The sequence below is a fragment of the Mustela nivalis genome, assembly GCF_964662115.1.
Source record: "Mustela nivalis genome assembly, chromosome: 1".
In the NCBI taxonomy this organism is placed as follows: Eukaryota; Metazoa; Chordata; class Mammalia; order Carnivora; family Mustelidae; genus Mustela; species Mustela nivalis.
In genome coordinates this window covers 129261697-129277696 of record NC_139020.1, presented here as the reverse complement: position 1 = coordinate 129277696, position 16000 = coordinate 129261697, and the positions used below count along the sequence as shown (strand labels likewise).

The window sequence follows — 16000 nt, the reverse complement described above, 5'->3', positions numbered from 1 at the left end:
AGGAAATGATGGGACATCAGGAATTGAGACATGAAATCCACACCGCTGTTGGAGAACCTCTTGATGGAGACTTAGCCTAGGACACTGCAGGCCTTCTGTAAGTGACCAAAGACCATAAGAAAAAGTAACAAGCCACACAGATGCTTTTCAAACTCCCTGCCTGAGCCTTTCAAGAGAAGTGAGGCAGAATTGAGCACATAGTTGAGGGAGCTGAGAATGCCTGTTAGGCAAGATGCCTGGCCATAAAGATGACTTGCCAAGTCTCAGAATGACTTGCATAAGAATTAGATGATTCCACTGTGAGATTTTGAGAAATACAGGTGGAAGCTGGTTCTTATCAGATGGAAAATAAAGGAACTGAACACAAGCAATCAAGGAGACAGATGGCCAGTAAGGGTGAGACTGTAAGGCAGCCTCTTTGTAAGTGCTTAGAACTGCTCAGAGACAATAAAAGACAGAAAGCCACCTGCTTATTGCTTTATCCAGTGAGGGAAGCTGTTGTGCCAGACTTGAAAGCGCTGACAGACCAGAGCCAGAACAATCAAATTGTAAAAAATGGACAGAGACACCAATGTCATATGAATAATACATCTGTTGTAATTCTACCTTCCAAAGTATGTTTTCTAGACACACAAGATGCATATTAAAAGGGATTCCCGAAATAGAGGCAATCTTGTCTGCATTTTTGACTCCAGTGCATCCAGTCAACTAGTAAATGCAGCAGAGTTGACTCCTGATTATCTGAATAGATGGAGGAATCTGTCATCACAGAGAACTGAAATCTACAGAGTCCCACCCACCTCATTTTGTCCAGCCGCCAGACTTTACACAAGCTTTACTAGAGTTGGGTACAGGATGAAAAATGATTGGCTGCATTTCATTCCTGTTTCTTTATCTTGACTGCCTATTATTGGAGTTACCAATCAGTAAAGAAGTATTTCAACAATATGGGATAAAAGGAAAAACAGGAATTCTATATGGTTCCCAAACGATAATCAAATGATTCTTACCTGATGCTAATCAAATACAAGCTCCTGTGTATACTAGTGAAAAAAGTCCAGAGACATATTTATCATATTCAAACCTTTTGAGATTCAAATTATTTGGGGGGAAAAGATAGCAATGTCGTATTTACCAGTTTAATAGCTTTTTCTTAACAAAGAGAGGGAGGAAGATAATAAAGATAACAACTTATCATAAAAAGGATCCAATAGAAAGAGGGAGGTTGGGGGAGGGGAACCCAAGACATGAAAATGGTGTGATCAAGATTCAAAAGCATACATTCTCCATGATTGGTGAAGCCATGTTCTGCGCATATAAACAGTTATGGCTCTGGAGAATTTGAGGTCCTAATATTTAGTTCTGGAAATAAGGAAACAGAAGAGGAAAAATGGGAGGAGGTGTGAGAAATTTTGTTTGCACTGAAATTAGCTTTCTTGGTAACTGGGGGAAGTCTGTTGATCAATTTGGTATATTCCAGATAGCACTGATGGAAGAGAATGGAGATATACTTTGGGATTAGAATTTCAGAAGCCCAGACATGTAGTATAAAATGGCATGGTTCTTTGTTGATTTGATGTCTCCTTTGCTTCTAGCTCTCAATATAGAGGCAAGAGGACTATGTGGAGTATGTGTGTGTGCACATATGCATGCATCTATGTCACGTGTATGTGAGAGAAAGACATGAACTAACTAAATTCTTTATCTTTCACTTACTTGTTTTCTAAATATCTTTGTTTTCATAAGAGATCAGGTTTAAAGCTCATGAAAGCAGAAAAATTCAAATATGAAGAAATGGATGTAGTGAATACTGGCTCTGCTTTTCTGATGTCAATGTTTTGGAGTTCTCTCCACTCTTCCCTTGGCCAGGGTTCAGCAAATGTTTGAGGTTTATCAGTATTGGTAAACCTCTTCTTATGCAACCAGGCTCTCACACATTCATTCTAAAAATATTTACAAAGAGCTTATATGCCAAGCTCCTCAAACCTTCTTAACTATCCAACCTGCCCCAGGACATCTCCTTTCCTATGGTTCTGTACCCATACCCAGGTGTTCCTGACAGCATGCCTTTTTTTTTTCATTTCACTTTCTTATTCTAAATATCTTGATAGTTGGGGCAGCTGGGTGGCTCAGTCAGTTAAGTGGCTGCCTTGGGCCTGCTCAGCAGGGAGTCTGCTTCTCCCTCTCTCTCTGCCTCCCCCCCCCATGCTCTCTCACATGCTCTCTCTCAATTAAACTTTTTTTAAGATTTTATTTATTTATTTGAGAGAGACAGAACACAAGTGGGGGTAAAGGGGCAGAAGGAGAAGCAGACTCCCCACCAAGTGGGGAACTTGATATGGGGCTTGATCCCAGGACCCTGGGATCATGACCTGAGCCAAAGGCATATGCTTAACTGACGGAGCCACCCAGGAGCCACAATAAATATTTTAATAAATATCTTGATAGCTTTTCATGGTGTCCCAGATAAAAATCAAGTTCAATATAAGTAACACCAAGCTCTTAGTATCAGAATGTTGGGTTATAGTCTCAGTTCTGTCCCTGATATTCACCTCTATGTGCAGTCAGTTTCCTCATCTGTAACCAACAGAGCACCGCGGTAATTAGTCTAGGGGATTTCGAATGTTGCTCACAACATAGGTTGTCTTTATTACTGTTTTACACCTGAAGACACAAGAATCACTCTAGTTAAGTGGTTTGCTCAGAGCTGCTCTCAGCCAGTAAGTAGTGCAGCTGGAATAGAAGAACGTTTATGGACCTAAAGGTCTTTCTACCACCTCCCTGTAAAATAAGGTTGTCTGAAATGGCTCCCTTCCTGCGCTAATATGGTAACCACTAGCTTTCAATTAAATGAAATTATAAATTCAGTTCCTCAGTCACACTAACCATATTTCAAGTGCTCAGTAGATGTGGCTCAATATATGTGGCTAGTGACTGCCATACTGGCCAGTGAATTATAGGCCATTTCCAACAGCACAGTTTTATTGGATAAGTTAGGACTTCCCATCAGTACTTGGCTTCTATGATTCCTTGACCTGTCAATCTGGCATTCTGGCCTCCCAGAGTCTGACCCCAGCTGTCCTTTACAGTTGACAGACTCTTTATGTGCCTGCTAGACTGAGCGTTACCTCTATGTCCCCCACTATACATAACCTAGTGCTTTTCCACAGAGAGTTAACATATGGATAGATGGACAGACAGAAGGAAGAATGGATGGGTGGGAGGGAGAAAGGAAAGGAGGTAGTGGAATTCATTCATGTTTTCATTAGATAATTGTGTTTTTTTGTCTTTTTTTATTATGTTCAGTTAGCCAATATCATTACTTTTTGATGTAGTGTTCAACAATTCATAAATGTTTATTGAGTATCTACTATATGCTCTTCTAAGATTCCTGGGATTATTATGATTATCAGGTATGGTCTTGTGAAATTTTCTGTCTGGGAGGGTAGAATAGAGAACAGATCACAAAGAGGTTTATAAGTAAAAAAAAAAGTTCAGACAGTGATATGTTGTGAAACAAACATATTGTGCTGAAAAAACTATAGCTGTAGCAGTCTCTAATGAGGTGTACTATTTGACCTCTGACCTGAATAATCAAAGCCAACCATATGAAGTTCTGGGTAGAACATGGAACTTTGCTGTTAAAATGATTTTGCATATTCTGACAAGATGTCTTATGTCACAGTCTCAGCTTCTGGTATTTCTGCACAGTGTACATCTAGGAAAGATGCAGCAAGGAATGAGGACAACAGGAGGACACAATTAATATAGTCTATTGAAGTTGAAATGGCATTTATCTTCTGTGATGTTTCTCTTCTTTCTTTGCACAGCTTTGTTCCTGGACCACATAAAACTGCCCTCAAAGATGATGTATTACAGAAGGCAAAGTTTTTTCAAGATAAAAATTATCTTCCAAGAGTAGCAAGAGGCAGCAGTGATGATATTATTCGAAATCTTACCAGAAACACATTCCATATCTTTAAAAATGGAAAAAAGGTGATAAAAACTGCTCCAAAACAATATGATAAAGGAAGTGCTTGAAGAATTTAGCCTAAGGAAGCATGGTAAGACTGTGGATTTAAGTAACTAAACTCACTGCCATAACTATCGGAAACTTTTATTTGGATATCCACAAGTCCAATCTGGAGGGCTGGACAAAACACAGGTTGTAGATTACTGGGCAATTTAACCCTTTGCACTCATTGGTATTAAGGTGGATCTTGTCCATTTCTTGGAGCACATCTCATAAATCCAGCACTCTGATAAATTCAAGAACTCTTATCATTAAAAGATGGAAGAATGAAAGAAGTGTTCTGCAAAGTACAATGGAGATATAATCTGAAGGTAAATTTTACATAGTATATACATGAGCCAGTGATAATTCTTTTAATTGCAGGTCTCTGTTCAGTCCACTTTCTGCAAACCAAGCTTCCATTCTCTACTTACTACAGTTTAATGCTCATGTTTAACCCAAATATAATGTTTTGAAAGACTTCAACATTTCCATTTACAAACTGATGCTTATATGTCATAATTTTGATAATCTGGCTTTCCATGATACCATTTAAAGACATCACTGACTTTGTAGAGTGGCCAGCTTTCTGATAGGCTTGTGTTGGAAGGTTTCTTCCCACTTTCTGCAGTTGTTTGCTAGGACAGGTAAAAAGCAGAGAATAATGTTCTCTGCTCCAACTCCTCCTTAACTCACTGAGAAACTTGTTAATTCCCCTCAAACATAAATAATTGCTTTTGAGATAGAAGTTCCTTCACTATATAGGGCCTCCTGCCTGGCCATTTTGATGGACTTTTATTATTTACCATTGTTAAATATATTATTTTTTACTAATCCATACATTCTTTAGACAAGGAGAGTAAAGACAACTGGTCATAGGTGAAGCTGAGTTGCTTTCACCCATAAGATAGCTATTTAGTCAGTAGTAAGCAGTACCAAATAGGACTGACTGAGATCTAAGTAGCTTTAAAGGCATATTGACTTTGGAAAAGATTAAGTTGTTAATGTTTTAATCCACAAATCCATTTGGAATTGCAGAGATGTAAAAAGATGCACAGAGATCAAAGTAAGTTGAAGAAAGGTCTTCCGAATGCCTAGCCTCCAATAGCATTCTGACAGCTTGCTCCCTCAACCCCTCCATCTAGATCACTAATTCTTAATCTTATGATGGGCTAGTATTTTCAACAACTAAAGACCAAACTCACATTATTTATTTTAACAATGTTTGGACCTTACCTCATATTCTCAGAGCTGGCTCCAGAGTTGGTAGCAATGGCCCTGCTTGGTAGAATGTCACTCTCTTCAAGGAGGGACACCCTGCCTGAATGCATGGAGCAGATGGCTAGTGACTCCTAAGACGAGTAGGTGATTTTCTTTTCTAGATCTCTCTTCATAAATGCTAGGAAAGAAAGACCATCCCCACTGTGTTTTAAAACACTTCTGCCATCCTTACTCAGGAAATTCCAATAGTTAGCTCCCAATGACATATTCATACTCAGGAAACAGATGAATAGAGCACATCAATTTTATTCATATCCTAAGCGGTGCTTGGGAGTTCAGGAAAACTTCATGTTTCATGTAGAGGAAAATGATGAGCAATATTTAAGAAGTATTTTAATAAAAGGGATTTTTCTGGTTAACTTCAGATTAAGCAAAAATTCCTCCTGCTTACTGCTAGCAATACTTTAAAAATGTTTTTGTCTATTTTCTCTGCATTGATAAAGTACACCAAAAATTTTTGCCCTTGGTAATTGAGATTATTTAGCATTTGGGGTCTTTTTTTTTTTTTTTTTTAAGGTTTTACTTATTTACTTGACAGAGATCACAAGTAGAGAGGCAGGCAGAGAGAGAGAAGAGGAAGCAGGCTCCCCTCGGAGCAGAGAGCCTGATGTGGGACCCTGGGATCATGACCAGAGCCGAAGGCAGAGGCTTTAACCCACTGAGCCACTCAGGCGCCCCTGGTGATCTTTTTAATCCTTAATAGATAAAGGGTCTGAAACATACTGTAAATTTACTAAGTTCCTTTTTTGAAATCTCTAATATTGGCATTTCACATGATTTATCTCTTTCTCTAAAGGAAAAAAACAGCAAAAATGTGAATATAAATTAACTAAACGCCTGTTTAAACCAAGAATCACATAAATAGGCAGTGGTGCTTCCTGGTTGAAACATGTAAATTAATTGACTATAAGGGACATGCCTATTACCTCATCAGTAAGCTAGGAGTCAAGCATGTTTAAAAAAAAAAAAGTTAAAAAGATGCAACTCAGCAGAGCCTTAGATTGTAATACTCAGTAACAATTCAACCAAGTGCCCCCCTTTTCTAAAAGGGGGAGTTTAAGTGGGAAGAGGAATGGATGGCAGGAAGATAAGGGGAAAAAAGGATCACATCTCCAGTGGCCCACTCCCATTTTTTTCCTCTCTGCATGTTTGTCAGTTATGTGGCTTTGCTAATGGCTCCAGGCTTAATGCCTTTCTAAGGTCAAAGGTTTGTCACAAACAGGTGACCTCCAACCTCTGCAGACATGAATCTGACTTAATAGCTAGAAATCTGGATATATGGTCTTAACAGACACGAAGGAAAGCAGAAGCAATGTAACAGGACAATGTCAAATTTGCAAATCCTTCAGTTCCACTAGCTATCTAGCCTTGTCAAGGTCCAGACTCCAAACTCAGGCCTTTGAGAATGACAGAGTTTTCTGATGAGCTTAGACAGGTAAACAAAAACTAAGCGCACTGAACTGTAAAGACAGACCTGTGCACTGCAAACTGTCATGTACCATAATGGAATCATATAATTACAGAAAATTAAATTTGAATATTTAAGTACTGTTTTCCCCAGAGTCAGATTATCTACTTAACTCTTTGGTTTACAGATTCAAGTAACTAATTTAAAAATGAAGTATTTTAATACCATAAACCCTTCAGCAAATGGATGACAATTAAATGTGAAGAGACAATTAGATTCATGTACAAATAATAATTGATAAGCCTGAAGGGTTTATTTTTGTGGGGAAGGCCAATTTGTCTTAATTTAAAAGTATAGAGGTTTGGCATGTTTTTAACAGCTTAGTTAACTGACACTGGATAAAAGCAAGTGGAATGGCCAAGGAGAGACATTTTTCAAGGGTCGATACACAGATCAGTTCTAGCATTAATCAGGCAGACTGTAAATCAGGAAGAAAGATATAAAGCAGAAAGAACAATATTGAAAGTCCAGAAATGTGGGCATAAGACTTACTTCTGACACAGATTCTTTGTGACACTGAGTCCATTTCTTCAGAACAAATATTGCTGAAAAGTTTACTATTCTGCTCAGGTTTACTGTTTAAAACAGCAAAAAAACAAAAACAAAAAAACTTAAGATGCTTGAATACAGTTTATTAGCTGGTTTGAATAGCACTTTTAATAGCAAAAATGTGTTTACATTGTTAATAGCTTACAACCACTTTTTTCAATACAAAGTAAACTTAGGTCATGTAAGTCTTAGCATTTTAAATTCTTCACCTCTGTGACCTATACAATAAAAAGTCCCAGATACTGTTGTCTGGCTGATTCCTGCAGAGATATGCATGAGCATATTAGTCCAGTGCAAATTCCTTAACCACCTTGGATGGGATCTGTTTAATAATGAAATAGTAAATATACAGACACGATTTTGAAAAGGAATCTCACTTCTGTCCTCTAAAAATACCTTTCCTCTCAAGTTACAGTATACATATAACTTTATTACAAATTTTACAAACCACTAGTTTTTCATTTCCACACCTTAACAATCCCATCTCTAGATGCAGTAACAATGAAGCCCTGCGTTGTCTGAAAGGTGGCCACATCTGTGATGATGTCGTGGTGTCCCACAGGCAGAGATTCTGGGCCCCTCCGAGGGGTGTCATCACTTGGTCCCACCTTCTGCTTATTCTGAATCTCCTGTTTAATGGTTAGAAGTCAGGGAGAATGCCAGAAGTTAAAAGCCTGTACCACATTGTACCTCTTATCAATATTGTTGCTTCTGGGACAGGTTGTTGTCGTTAAAGCTAAAACTTTCTGTGAGGTAGTCATCCTTTCACAAATACACTGAGTAAAAGAGTCCAAAATGATACTGTTTTCCACAAGTAGGCCACTTACAAATATGTACAAATTATTGGCCTGTTTATAAATTTTCTGTATTACCTTCTGCCACCATCAGAAGAAAAAAGAGAAAGCCTATAATAAAGGGGTATAAATGACCAGGATATGGATGCAAATACTTATCTGTCATCAAGGAAGCTTTCATTCATTTACTGAGCACCTTCTAGGACCCAGGCACTTGCAGACTCATTATCTCACATGAAGTTTTTGCCCAACTCAAGAACATAAGCTTTGGAGTTCCAATAGCCAGGTCTGAACCCCAGCTCTTCTGCCTAATACCTGGATGATCTTAGACAAGTTACTTCATGGTGCTTAACTTTATTTGTAGAATGAAAGTAATAAAGGTACTTTCTTGTAAAGATTGAGCAAGTGTATAAAGTGCTTACTTCGAACTGTGTACTTATGTGTGTGCCTTTAATATGTTTATTATACCTTCATAAAAGTGAATTTCAAAAAAAAAAAAAAAAAAAAAACCACACAGGAAAAAAAAAAGAAACATCTCTCTTAAATACTGCCACTCTTGGCCGAAGTCATTTTTGTGCCTACAGAAGCTGAAAGAAAACAAGACTGTTTGTACCTGGACAACTTCAGTGCCTTCAATTATTTTCCTATAGTAGGACACAGACGAAGAACTAGTACTTCCTGCAACAACATAGGACCTCTCTGGGTAAGCCAGGTCCCAAAACCTAGAGAGACAAAACGAATGTTGATCATATCTAGAGATGAGGAGGAATTAATGATCATTAACTTATATTCATCAACACATAACTTGTTTTTTTTCACTAGGAAAAGAGATTTTTCCTAGAATAGCATATAATTAGGGATAAATGAAGTATTAATAGCTATTCCTGCAAGATGTGAAGGATAAACATTACCAACATTGATAACACCCTAACATTAACCAGAGTATCCATCCACATATTATCCTTATTATCTCTCTCAAGTGTTACATAGTAAGTATCCTTTATCAGATATTGTACCTTATTTTCATGTCTGAGCCAGCTGTTAGAAGGATGGGATTTCCATCTGCAGGACTACAGTAGATACCGTGGACACTGTGAGGAGAGGGCTTTAAAAAGAAAGAAATAGGAAGCAAATTAAAGATACCAGTGTTGGCATTTCTAGAAACAAGTCAACTGACAGTAGCTTTCCAGGCTTCTGATTAACTGAAGAAATCAGAGACCATTTATGTATATCTTCTATAGGTCTTTCTTTGGGATCTTAAATTGCATTTGCTTTGTATCATTCTGAATAAAGAGGCAAAATCTCTTCAGCCTCTTAACATTTTTTATTTGGGAGGACTCCAACTAAAGGAGAACAAAACCTCTTTTCTACCTTTTGCCCCAGTGAAGTACTTGGGGTGGCAACCTGAAAAAAGTGTAGGTAAGAGGGTCACATTCCAATTACCCCAAATTTTTACTGGGGCTCCACAGAGATCTCACTAGCCTTATGGAGCTAGCAACCAAACCTCCCAGATGTTAGTAAGCCTGAGGAATGGGAAAGCCACCTAAGACTAATTGAAAACAACCACAAAGCCCAACAGATACCAGGTTTGAGTGCTTGGGGTATGGGAAACTCGACTTGTCTTTAGAATAAAACTGGAGGCAAACCTGTAACTCAGAGAGTGGTGGTGCACTGCTAGCCCAGAGAGTGAATCTTCTGTCGCCAGTCTCCATGTCCCACATGGATACTTCATTGTTGCCCTGCACAGCTAAGGAAAACACGGGCCAGAACCATTACTCAGACCAGAGCACTATTCTCAGAGCTTCCACATCTTGGTAGATAATCCAAGTCAGCCTGTTATTCTTTCCATTTTTCTGATCCTGAAAAAAATCCTCACTCTACTTTTAAAGAATACTGTGACTCTGTCACCAGACTGTTTTAATAAACTGCCAGTAAATATTTACTGGTGTACAACACAGTGAAGAGAACTGTGGAGTAGAAAGGTAAAGCCTAAACAGATTCTGCCCTCAAGAAACCTACAGTCTAGGGCGCCTGGGTGGCTCAGTGGGTTAAGCCGCTGCCTTCGGCTCAGGTCATGATCTCGGGGTCCCGGGATCGAGTCCCGCATCGGGCTCTCTGCTCGGAAGGGAGCCTGCTTCCTCCTCTCTCTCTCTGTCTGCCTCTCTGCCTACTTGTGATCTCTGCCAAATAAATAAATAAAATCTTTAAAAAAAAAAAAAAAAAGAAACCTACAGTCTAGAAGTAGAGAAAAAATATTTAAATGATTAAGACAATGAGAGCAAAAAGAACTGAAGAATTCCACCTGAACTCAAGAAAGAGATCCAATCCGTTGGCAAGAACTGAGGTCACCTCATGGAGACATTTTCATTGGGACTAAAAGAACAAGTAGAGCTGGGCAGATACAGGTGGCATACAGGCAAATCATTTCAGGCACAAACAATGTTTTGTGTTCTTTGGGAAAATGAGTAATTGGTGTGACTGAAGCACATCTGTGATAGGGAGGGATGGGAGATGAAGGTAGGATCAAAAAAGGAAAGTATAGACCTGAGAAAGACATTATCCCTCAGTTGTTTTTGAGTTTGGGGCGGCGGTGGTGGTGGTGACAATACTTCATTTCTTCATTGATATCTACTGAACCAACAATGTGTACTATGAACTTATCCCTGTCCTAGATGCTAAGGAAGAGGAGGCAAAAAAAAAAAAAAAAAAAAAAAAAAAATCCCTATTTTATGGAACTTACATTCTAATGGGGATAATAAACCAAAAAAATGCAAAGGCCCTGAATCAGGAGTGTGCTTAGTTCCAGGAGAAAGCCAGAAAGCCCCTGTGGCTGTGGTGACCTGAGCATGGGGGAGAGGCAGGAAAAGGCACAGGAGGCCTGGCCACATTCCATTTGCCACTCTAAGGCTAATCCATAGAGGCCACATCAACAGACCCTGTGTGTGCCCTCTGGCTTCTACGTGGGTTTGGCTGGTGGTAAACTAAAAGCCCCCTGAATATGTAGGTCCTAATCTTCAGAGACTATACATGTCAACTTATGTTGTATAGTGACCTTGTAGATATGATTAAATTAAGGGCCTCGAGATGGGATTCTCCTGGGTTGTCCAAGTAAGCCCTAAATGCAATCACAGTGTCCTTAGAAGAGGGAGGCTGACTTGACAGCAGAAAACAAAAGGACAATGGAGCAAGATGCTACGGTGGTGGCTCTGAAGATGGATGAAGGGGCCCACGAGCCAAGGCATACAGCTGCAGAAGCATGAAAAGGCAAGGGAATGGATTCTCCCCTAGACCCCACAGGGGTAATATGGCCCTGCTGCCACCCTGAACTTGGCTCAGAAAAACTCATTTCAAATTTCTGGCCTCCAGAACTGTTAATGAATAAATGTGTGTTGTTTTAAGCTACCAACTTTGTGGTAATTTATTATACCTAAGAATAAATGGTCATAGGGAACTAATATAGGCCTGTGGAAGCCATAGTAGGAGACCAAAGGGATAGATGAATGTCTCATCTCAGGGGGGCTGTGTCCCTCATGTCAAACTCACTGCTCCTCTCAAGGTGGCCCTCTCTACTCAACTTCTCTGCAAACTCCAGTAACCATCCCGTCCCCGCCGTCTTCTGATACCAGCCCCATTTCATTTTGCTTTTATGATCCCTCTCACCATACTTCCCTCAATAGTTCCTTTGAAAATAAATCCTCAAATTATCCTACCTTGGGTATGCCATCCGTTTCCTATTGGAACCCTGACTGATAAACAAAAGGTCAGAGAGGTAGCAGGGGCATATCCCCAAAAGGCATCTGGGCCAAAGTAAGGAGTCTGGCTGTAACTTGGAATGGGAAGGTACTGAACAGCAGAAAGAACAGTCTTAAGAAGTAAGGATTAAAGCAGGGAGTTACAAGCATATTGTATTAATAGGGACAAGAGATTACGGTGGTTTGGAGAAGGGAGACAGTGAAGGAAATAGTAAAAATTAGTCAGATTCTGAATGTATTTAAGGACCATACAAGATTGGCTAAAGGACTAGAAGGAAGATGAGAGAGAAGAATCAAGGACAACACCAGGCTTCCTGAGCACCTTGAGTAAAAGAGCTGTCATTTACTTGGACAGTATGGTGGGAAGAACAGTATTGTCTCAAGGTAAGGAAACCAGGTATTTGATTTAGACATGTCAAATTTAAGGTGTCTATTAGATATCTTAGGGGGGATTTTAAGTAGCTATAAAACTGTGAATAAATGTGGTATTTAAAGCATGGAACTACACAATGTCATACAGCAAAGCCGGTGTAGAAGGAGAAGGAGTTAGGACCAAAGACTGAGCCCTGAGGCAGTGGAGCAGGTCAATTTTAAAAGAAGATGGGGAATCAGCTGCAAATCAATGAACACGAGAACCAAGAAAGTGATGTCCTTGAAGTCATGTAAGGGAAGTAGTTCAGAAAGAGGATACTGTAACTGACCAAAGGATGAGTCAAATAAGAGGTGAGCAGATCAATGGCCATCAAATTTGGCAACACAAAGTCTTTGACAGAAGCAGCATATGAGAAGGGACCAAAGAGGCTAGATGCAAGACAACCAATGAGAAGACATAAGAACAGCAAGAGCTACTTTTTACCAAGCACTGCACGTATGCCAGGCTATGTGCTCTAGTGTTTTATCTCAAATTCTTAAAACTCTGCTAAGAAAGTATTTTTAACCACATTTTACAGATAAGGAAAGTAAGTTTCAAAAACCTGCCAAGAATCCATACAAGAAAATCCAAATGCCCAGTGAGGGGAAGGATGGGAAGCAAAGCTTGCAAAAAACACAACAGAAACACATCAACAAGAAATGGCATCTGACAAGGATGAGTCAAGGTTTCTAACTCACATTTCTAAGATGGTGGTGGCAGCTTCAACAAAAATATGGGAGAAAGGAAACAAATGGAAGGTAATGGTACAATTAATGAGATCATTTTTAAGGATAATAAATATGAAATGACAGCGAGATAGCAGTGGTAGGAACTTCCATCATCAGAAACAGAACAAAATCAAGATTTGGTTCACACATGAAATAAAAACTCTAAGAATTTGAGTCTTGGCAGCAGCATATTATGCACTTCCAAAAACATCCCCCAACACCTGAAAGCCTGCCCTCCATTTTACCTGCAATCACCCAGGACTGGTACAGAGGATGCATGGAGAGGCGTCTGATTCGAGCCCTGGAAGGGTGACAGTGACTGGAAATTGGCAACTGGAACCTCATGTCCCAACAAGCCATAGTACCACTGCTTGTACCTTAAAGGAAAAGTCAAAAAGATTACCATATAATGATTAAAGTACACCAAACTGCATTTATACAAATAAACAACACCACTAGCTTTGTGTGAATGTATTTTATTCATTCTTTGTTCTCATGAAGCTATCTCCCTAGAGTCACAAAGCACTTCTAGTTGTTAAATAAAGATATAAAATGCTACTACATAATTGTGAAATAAATGAAGTTGAAAAAGAATAATTCATTAATTACACTGGTATTAACTGCCAAAGGCACACATAAAAAACAAAAGGTCAAGAGAAGAAATAAACTGCATTTGATAAGCCAAAATGTTCAGAATGCCTTAAATCACCAAAACCCGTGTTCTAGTGGTATTCAGTGATCACTTAACCAACCCACAGTGGCAGGAGCTTTATAGCTATCATCAAACTTCAATCATTTCCATGTGCCCTTTTCTCCAAAACATTCTGGAAACCGGTATCGATATCCAATCACAGCAGAAACTGGAGTGAGTACCTGTACATCTGCCCACAACAAACTCCACAGAGAAACCCCCCATCTCCAAAGAACACTGCCAACCCCAACACTGAACAGCTGGTCCTGACAGAGGCACAGAGCATATTCTTGGACTGGTCTCCAATTCCAATGGAGATACTGGGAGTGTGAAAAGGCAAAAGGGCAACAGGGTCCCTCTGAAACCTTGCCTCACTGCAGGACAATGGCTCAAACAGCCAAGGTAGTTTGGTTGCCCTCAAAGCTAATGAGAGCCATCTGACAGCCATCACTGCCATTTACTAAGCTACTCACAGAGTTTCATATCTACACATAGGCCTGGCATCACATCTTTCTGAACCCGTACAGTTTATTCCCACAAAAGGCAAACACAATGTATTCCATATAAACTATATAAAAAGACATAAAGGAAAAGGCAGATACTCAATGTCATAAATATAAGTTAGGGAATCTGGAAACCAAAATTCAAGCACAACAGATTATAATTCTTCAGAAAGTATGGCAAATGGGAAAAAGTGAGATGTGATACATTCTCAAGGGGCAGGTTCAAAGCCTTATGGGGGCAAAATGTGAAACTAAAATAGGAAAGCAGCCAGCAAGATAACATGGTACACCTTCAGCCTTTGAGAAAGGGAGGTAAGGAGGAATAATGGGGCAAGAAACTGCCATTTAGCTCTTCTCCAGTATGAGGCCCTGTGATAGATGCTTTTAATTCATTAAATCCTCAAAGCAGCCCTTGAAAGGATTAGCCCCATTTGAAGATGAGGGTCCTAAGACTCAGAGAAGCTATGCAGCTTGCCTGAGGTTACTGGAATTTGAAAACCAAGTCTGCACAAATTCAAATGCTCTCATCAAAAAAGCCTGCTGCTTCTCTGGAAGGATAACAGAATGCCACCAAATCTGATCACTATAATGATTACAAAAAGGCTCATTTAAGAATAAAGAGAAAAAGGAAACTTTTAGCCATTGGGATACTGAAACCTTTCAAATTTTTTTAATAAAAAAATTAAATTGCAAGTGATTATAATGTAATAATCAAAAATATAAGGAGATGAGGAGGTGCCTTGGTTTTGGCTCAGGTCATGATCTCAGGGTTGTGAGACTGAGCCCATGTCAGGCTCTGAGCTGAGTTTGGAACCTGCTTGGGATTCCCCTGTCTTTCCCTTCGCTTCCACCCCCCAACCCCAAAAAGGGGCGGGGGATTACCAATGATGAAAAAGGAAAAAACTTTCACAAGAAGGCAATTCCATATATTAGTGGCATTCACAACCTAATCAATGACTTTCAAATCAGCTCACCAATGCAAAGCCAGCACTGGTGGATGTCCACAGCGAAGGAAGTGATGAGGCCTGACTTCAGATCATGCTTTAGTGTCCATGCATTGCTTGAAGACCTGAGGTCCCAACCAACTAGAGAGCCATTCACAGTGGCATAGGCGAGAACAGACTGTGCCCCAGAGTTGAAGTGATGCATATCCACGACACAGCCATCATCCTTCTGGTCTAGAATTCTAAAGAAATACACAAAGCAAAAGATAAAGATTTTTCTAGTCACTGAAAACATAGACCAGCTTCTATTTAAGATAAATTTATATTCTAACCATAGTCAAGAAAGAACAACTGTGACCCATCAAGCCAATGATACCTGAGGCATTTTTTATAATAACTTCAGACTTACAGAAGAGTTGCACAAATAGTACACAGAATTCTTATAGATCCTTCACCCAGCTTCCCCTCATGTTAATAACCTACATAATCACAAAAAATTTATCAACACGAAGAAATTAATCTTAGTAACAATGCTTATAAAATACAGAACATAATCAGATTTTTATTAGCTTTCTACTCATGTCCTTTCACTGTTCCAGGATCCAAAACAAGATACCACATGGCACATTGAGTTGTCATGTATTTATCTGACCCTAGTCTTTGATTGCCTTTCATGATTGTGACATTTTTCAAGATTACTGGTTATTTTATAAAATATCTCTAATATCTCTCCATTTGGGTTTGCCTCATGTGTTCTCACCCAGTATATGCCTTATTGAAAGACCACGAAATAATTTCTCAGGGCATTTATGAGGAAGTACCTGATGCTAATTCAAACATATTAGTGGTGATATTAACCTTAATCA

The 16000-nt window shown here is 39.3% G+C and overlaps 2 protein-coding genes and 1 long non-coding RNA gene across 5 annotated transcripts in view; 2 read left to right on the top strand and 1 right to left on the bottom strand.

Moving 5' to 3' along the window:
* Window positions 1-4064, top strand: part of COL6A6 (collagen type VI alpha 6 chain) — a 144825-nt gene extending 140761 nt beyond the window's left edge. For both annotated transcript variants that reach the window (XM_082684218.1, XM_082684219.1), the window contains one exon: window positions 3831-4064. In XM_082684218.1, coding sequence (XP_082540344.1) covers window positions 3831-4041 — 211 coding nt within the window. In that variant the 3' untranslated portion in view covers window positions 4042-4064. The remainder of the gene's footprint in view (window positions 1-3830) is intronic.
* Window positions 4065-7372: 3308 nt separating this feature from the next.
* The window catches only part of PIK3R4 (phosphoinositide-3-kinase regulatory subunit 4), a 79747-nt gene continuing 71119 nt past the window's right edge, over window positions 7373-16000 (bottom strand). For both annotated transcript variants that reach the window (XM_082684254.1, XM_082684255.1), the window contains exons 15-20: window positions 15165-15376; window positions 13242-13373; window positions 9751-9851; window positions 9121-9209; window positions 8718-8826; window positions 7373-7939 (exon numbers count right to left, since the gene is read on the bottom strand). In XM_082684254.1, the coding sequence (XP_082540380.1) occupies window positions 7769-7939; window positions 8718-8826; window positions 9121-9209; window positions 9751-9851; window positions 13242-13373; window positions 15165-15376 (814 nt within the window). In that variant the 3' untranslated portion in view covers window positions 7373-7768. The remainder of the gene's footprint in view (window positions 7940-8717; window positions 8827-9120; window positions 9210-9750; window positions 9852-13241; window positions 13374-15164; window positions 15377-16000) is intronic.
* Window positions 9865-11278, top strand: LOC309841452. The gene is made up of 2 exons (XR_014299139.1): window positions 9865-10139; window positions 10352-11278. It is a non-coding gene; the product is annotated as an uncharacterized lncRNA (long non-coding RNA).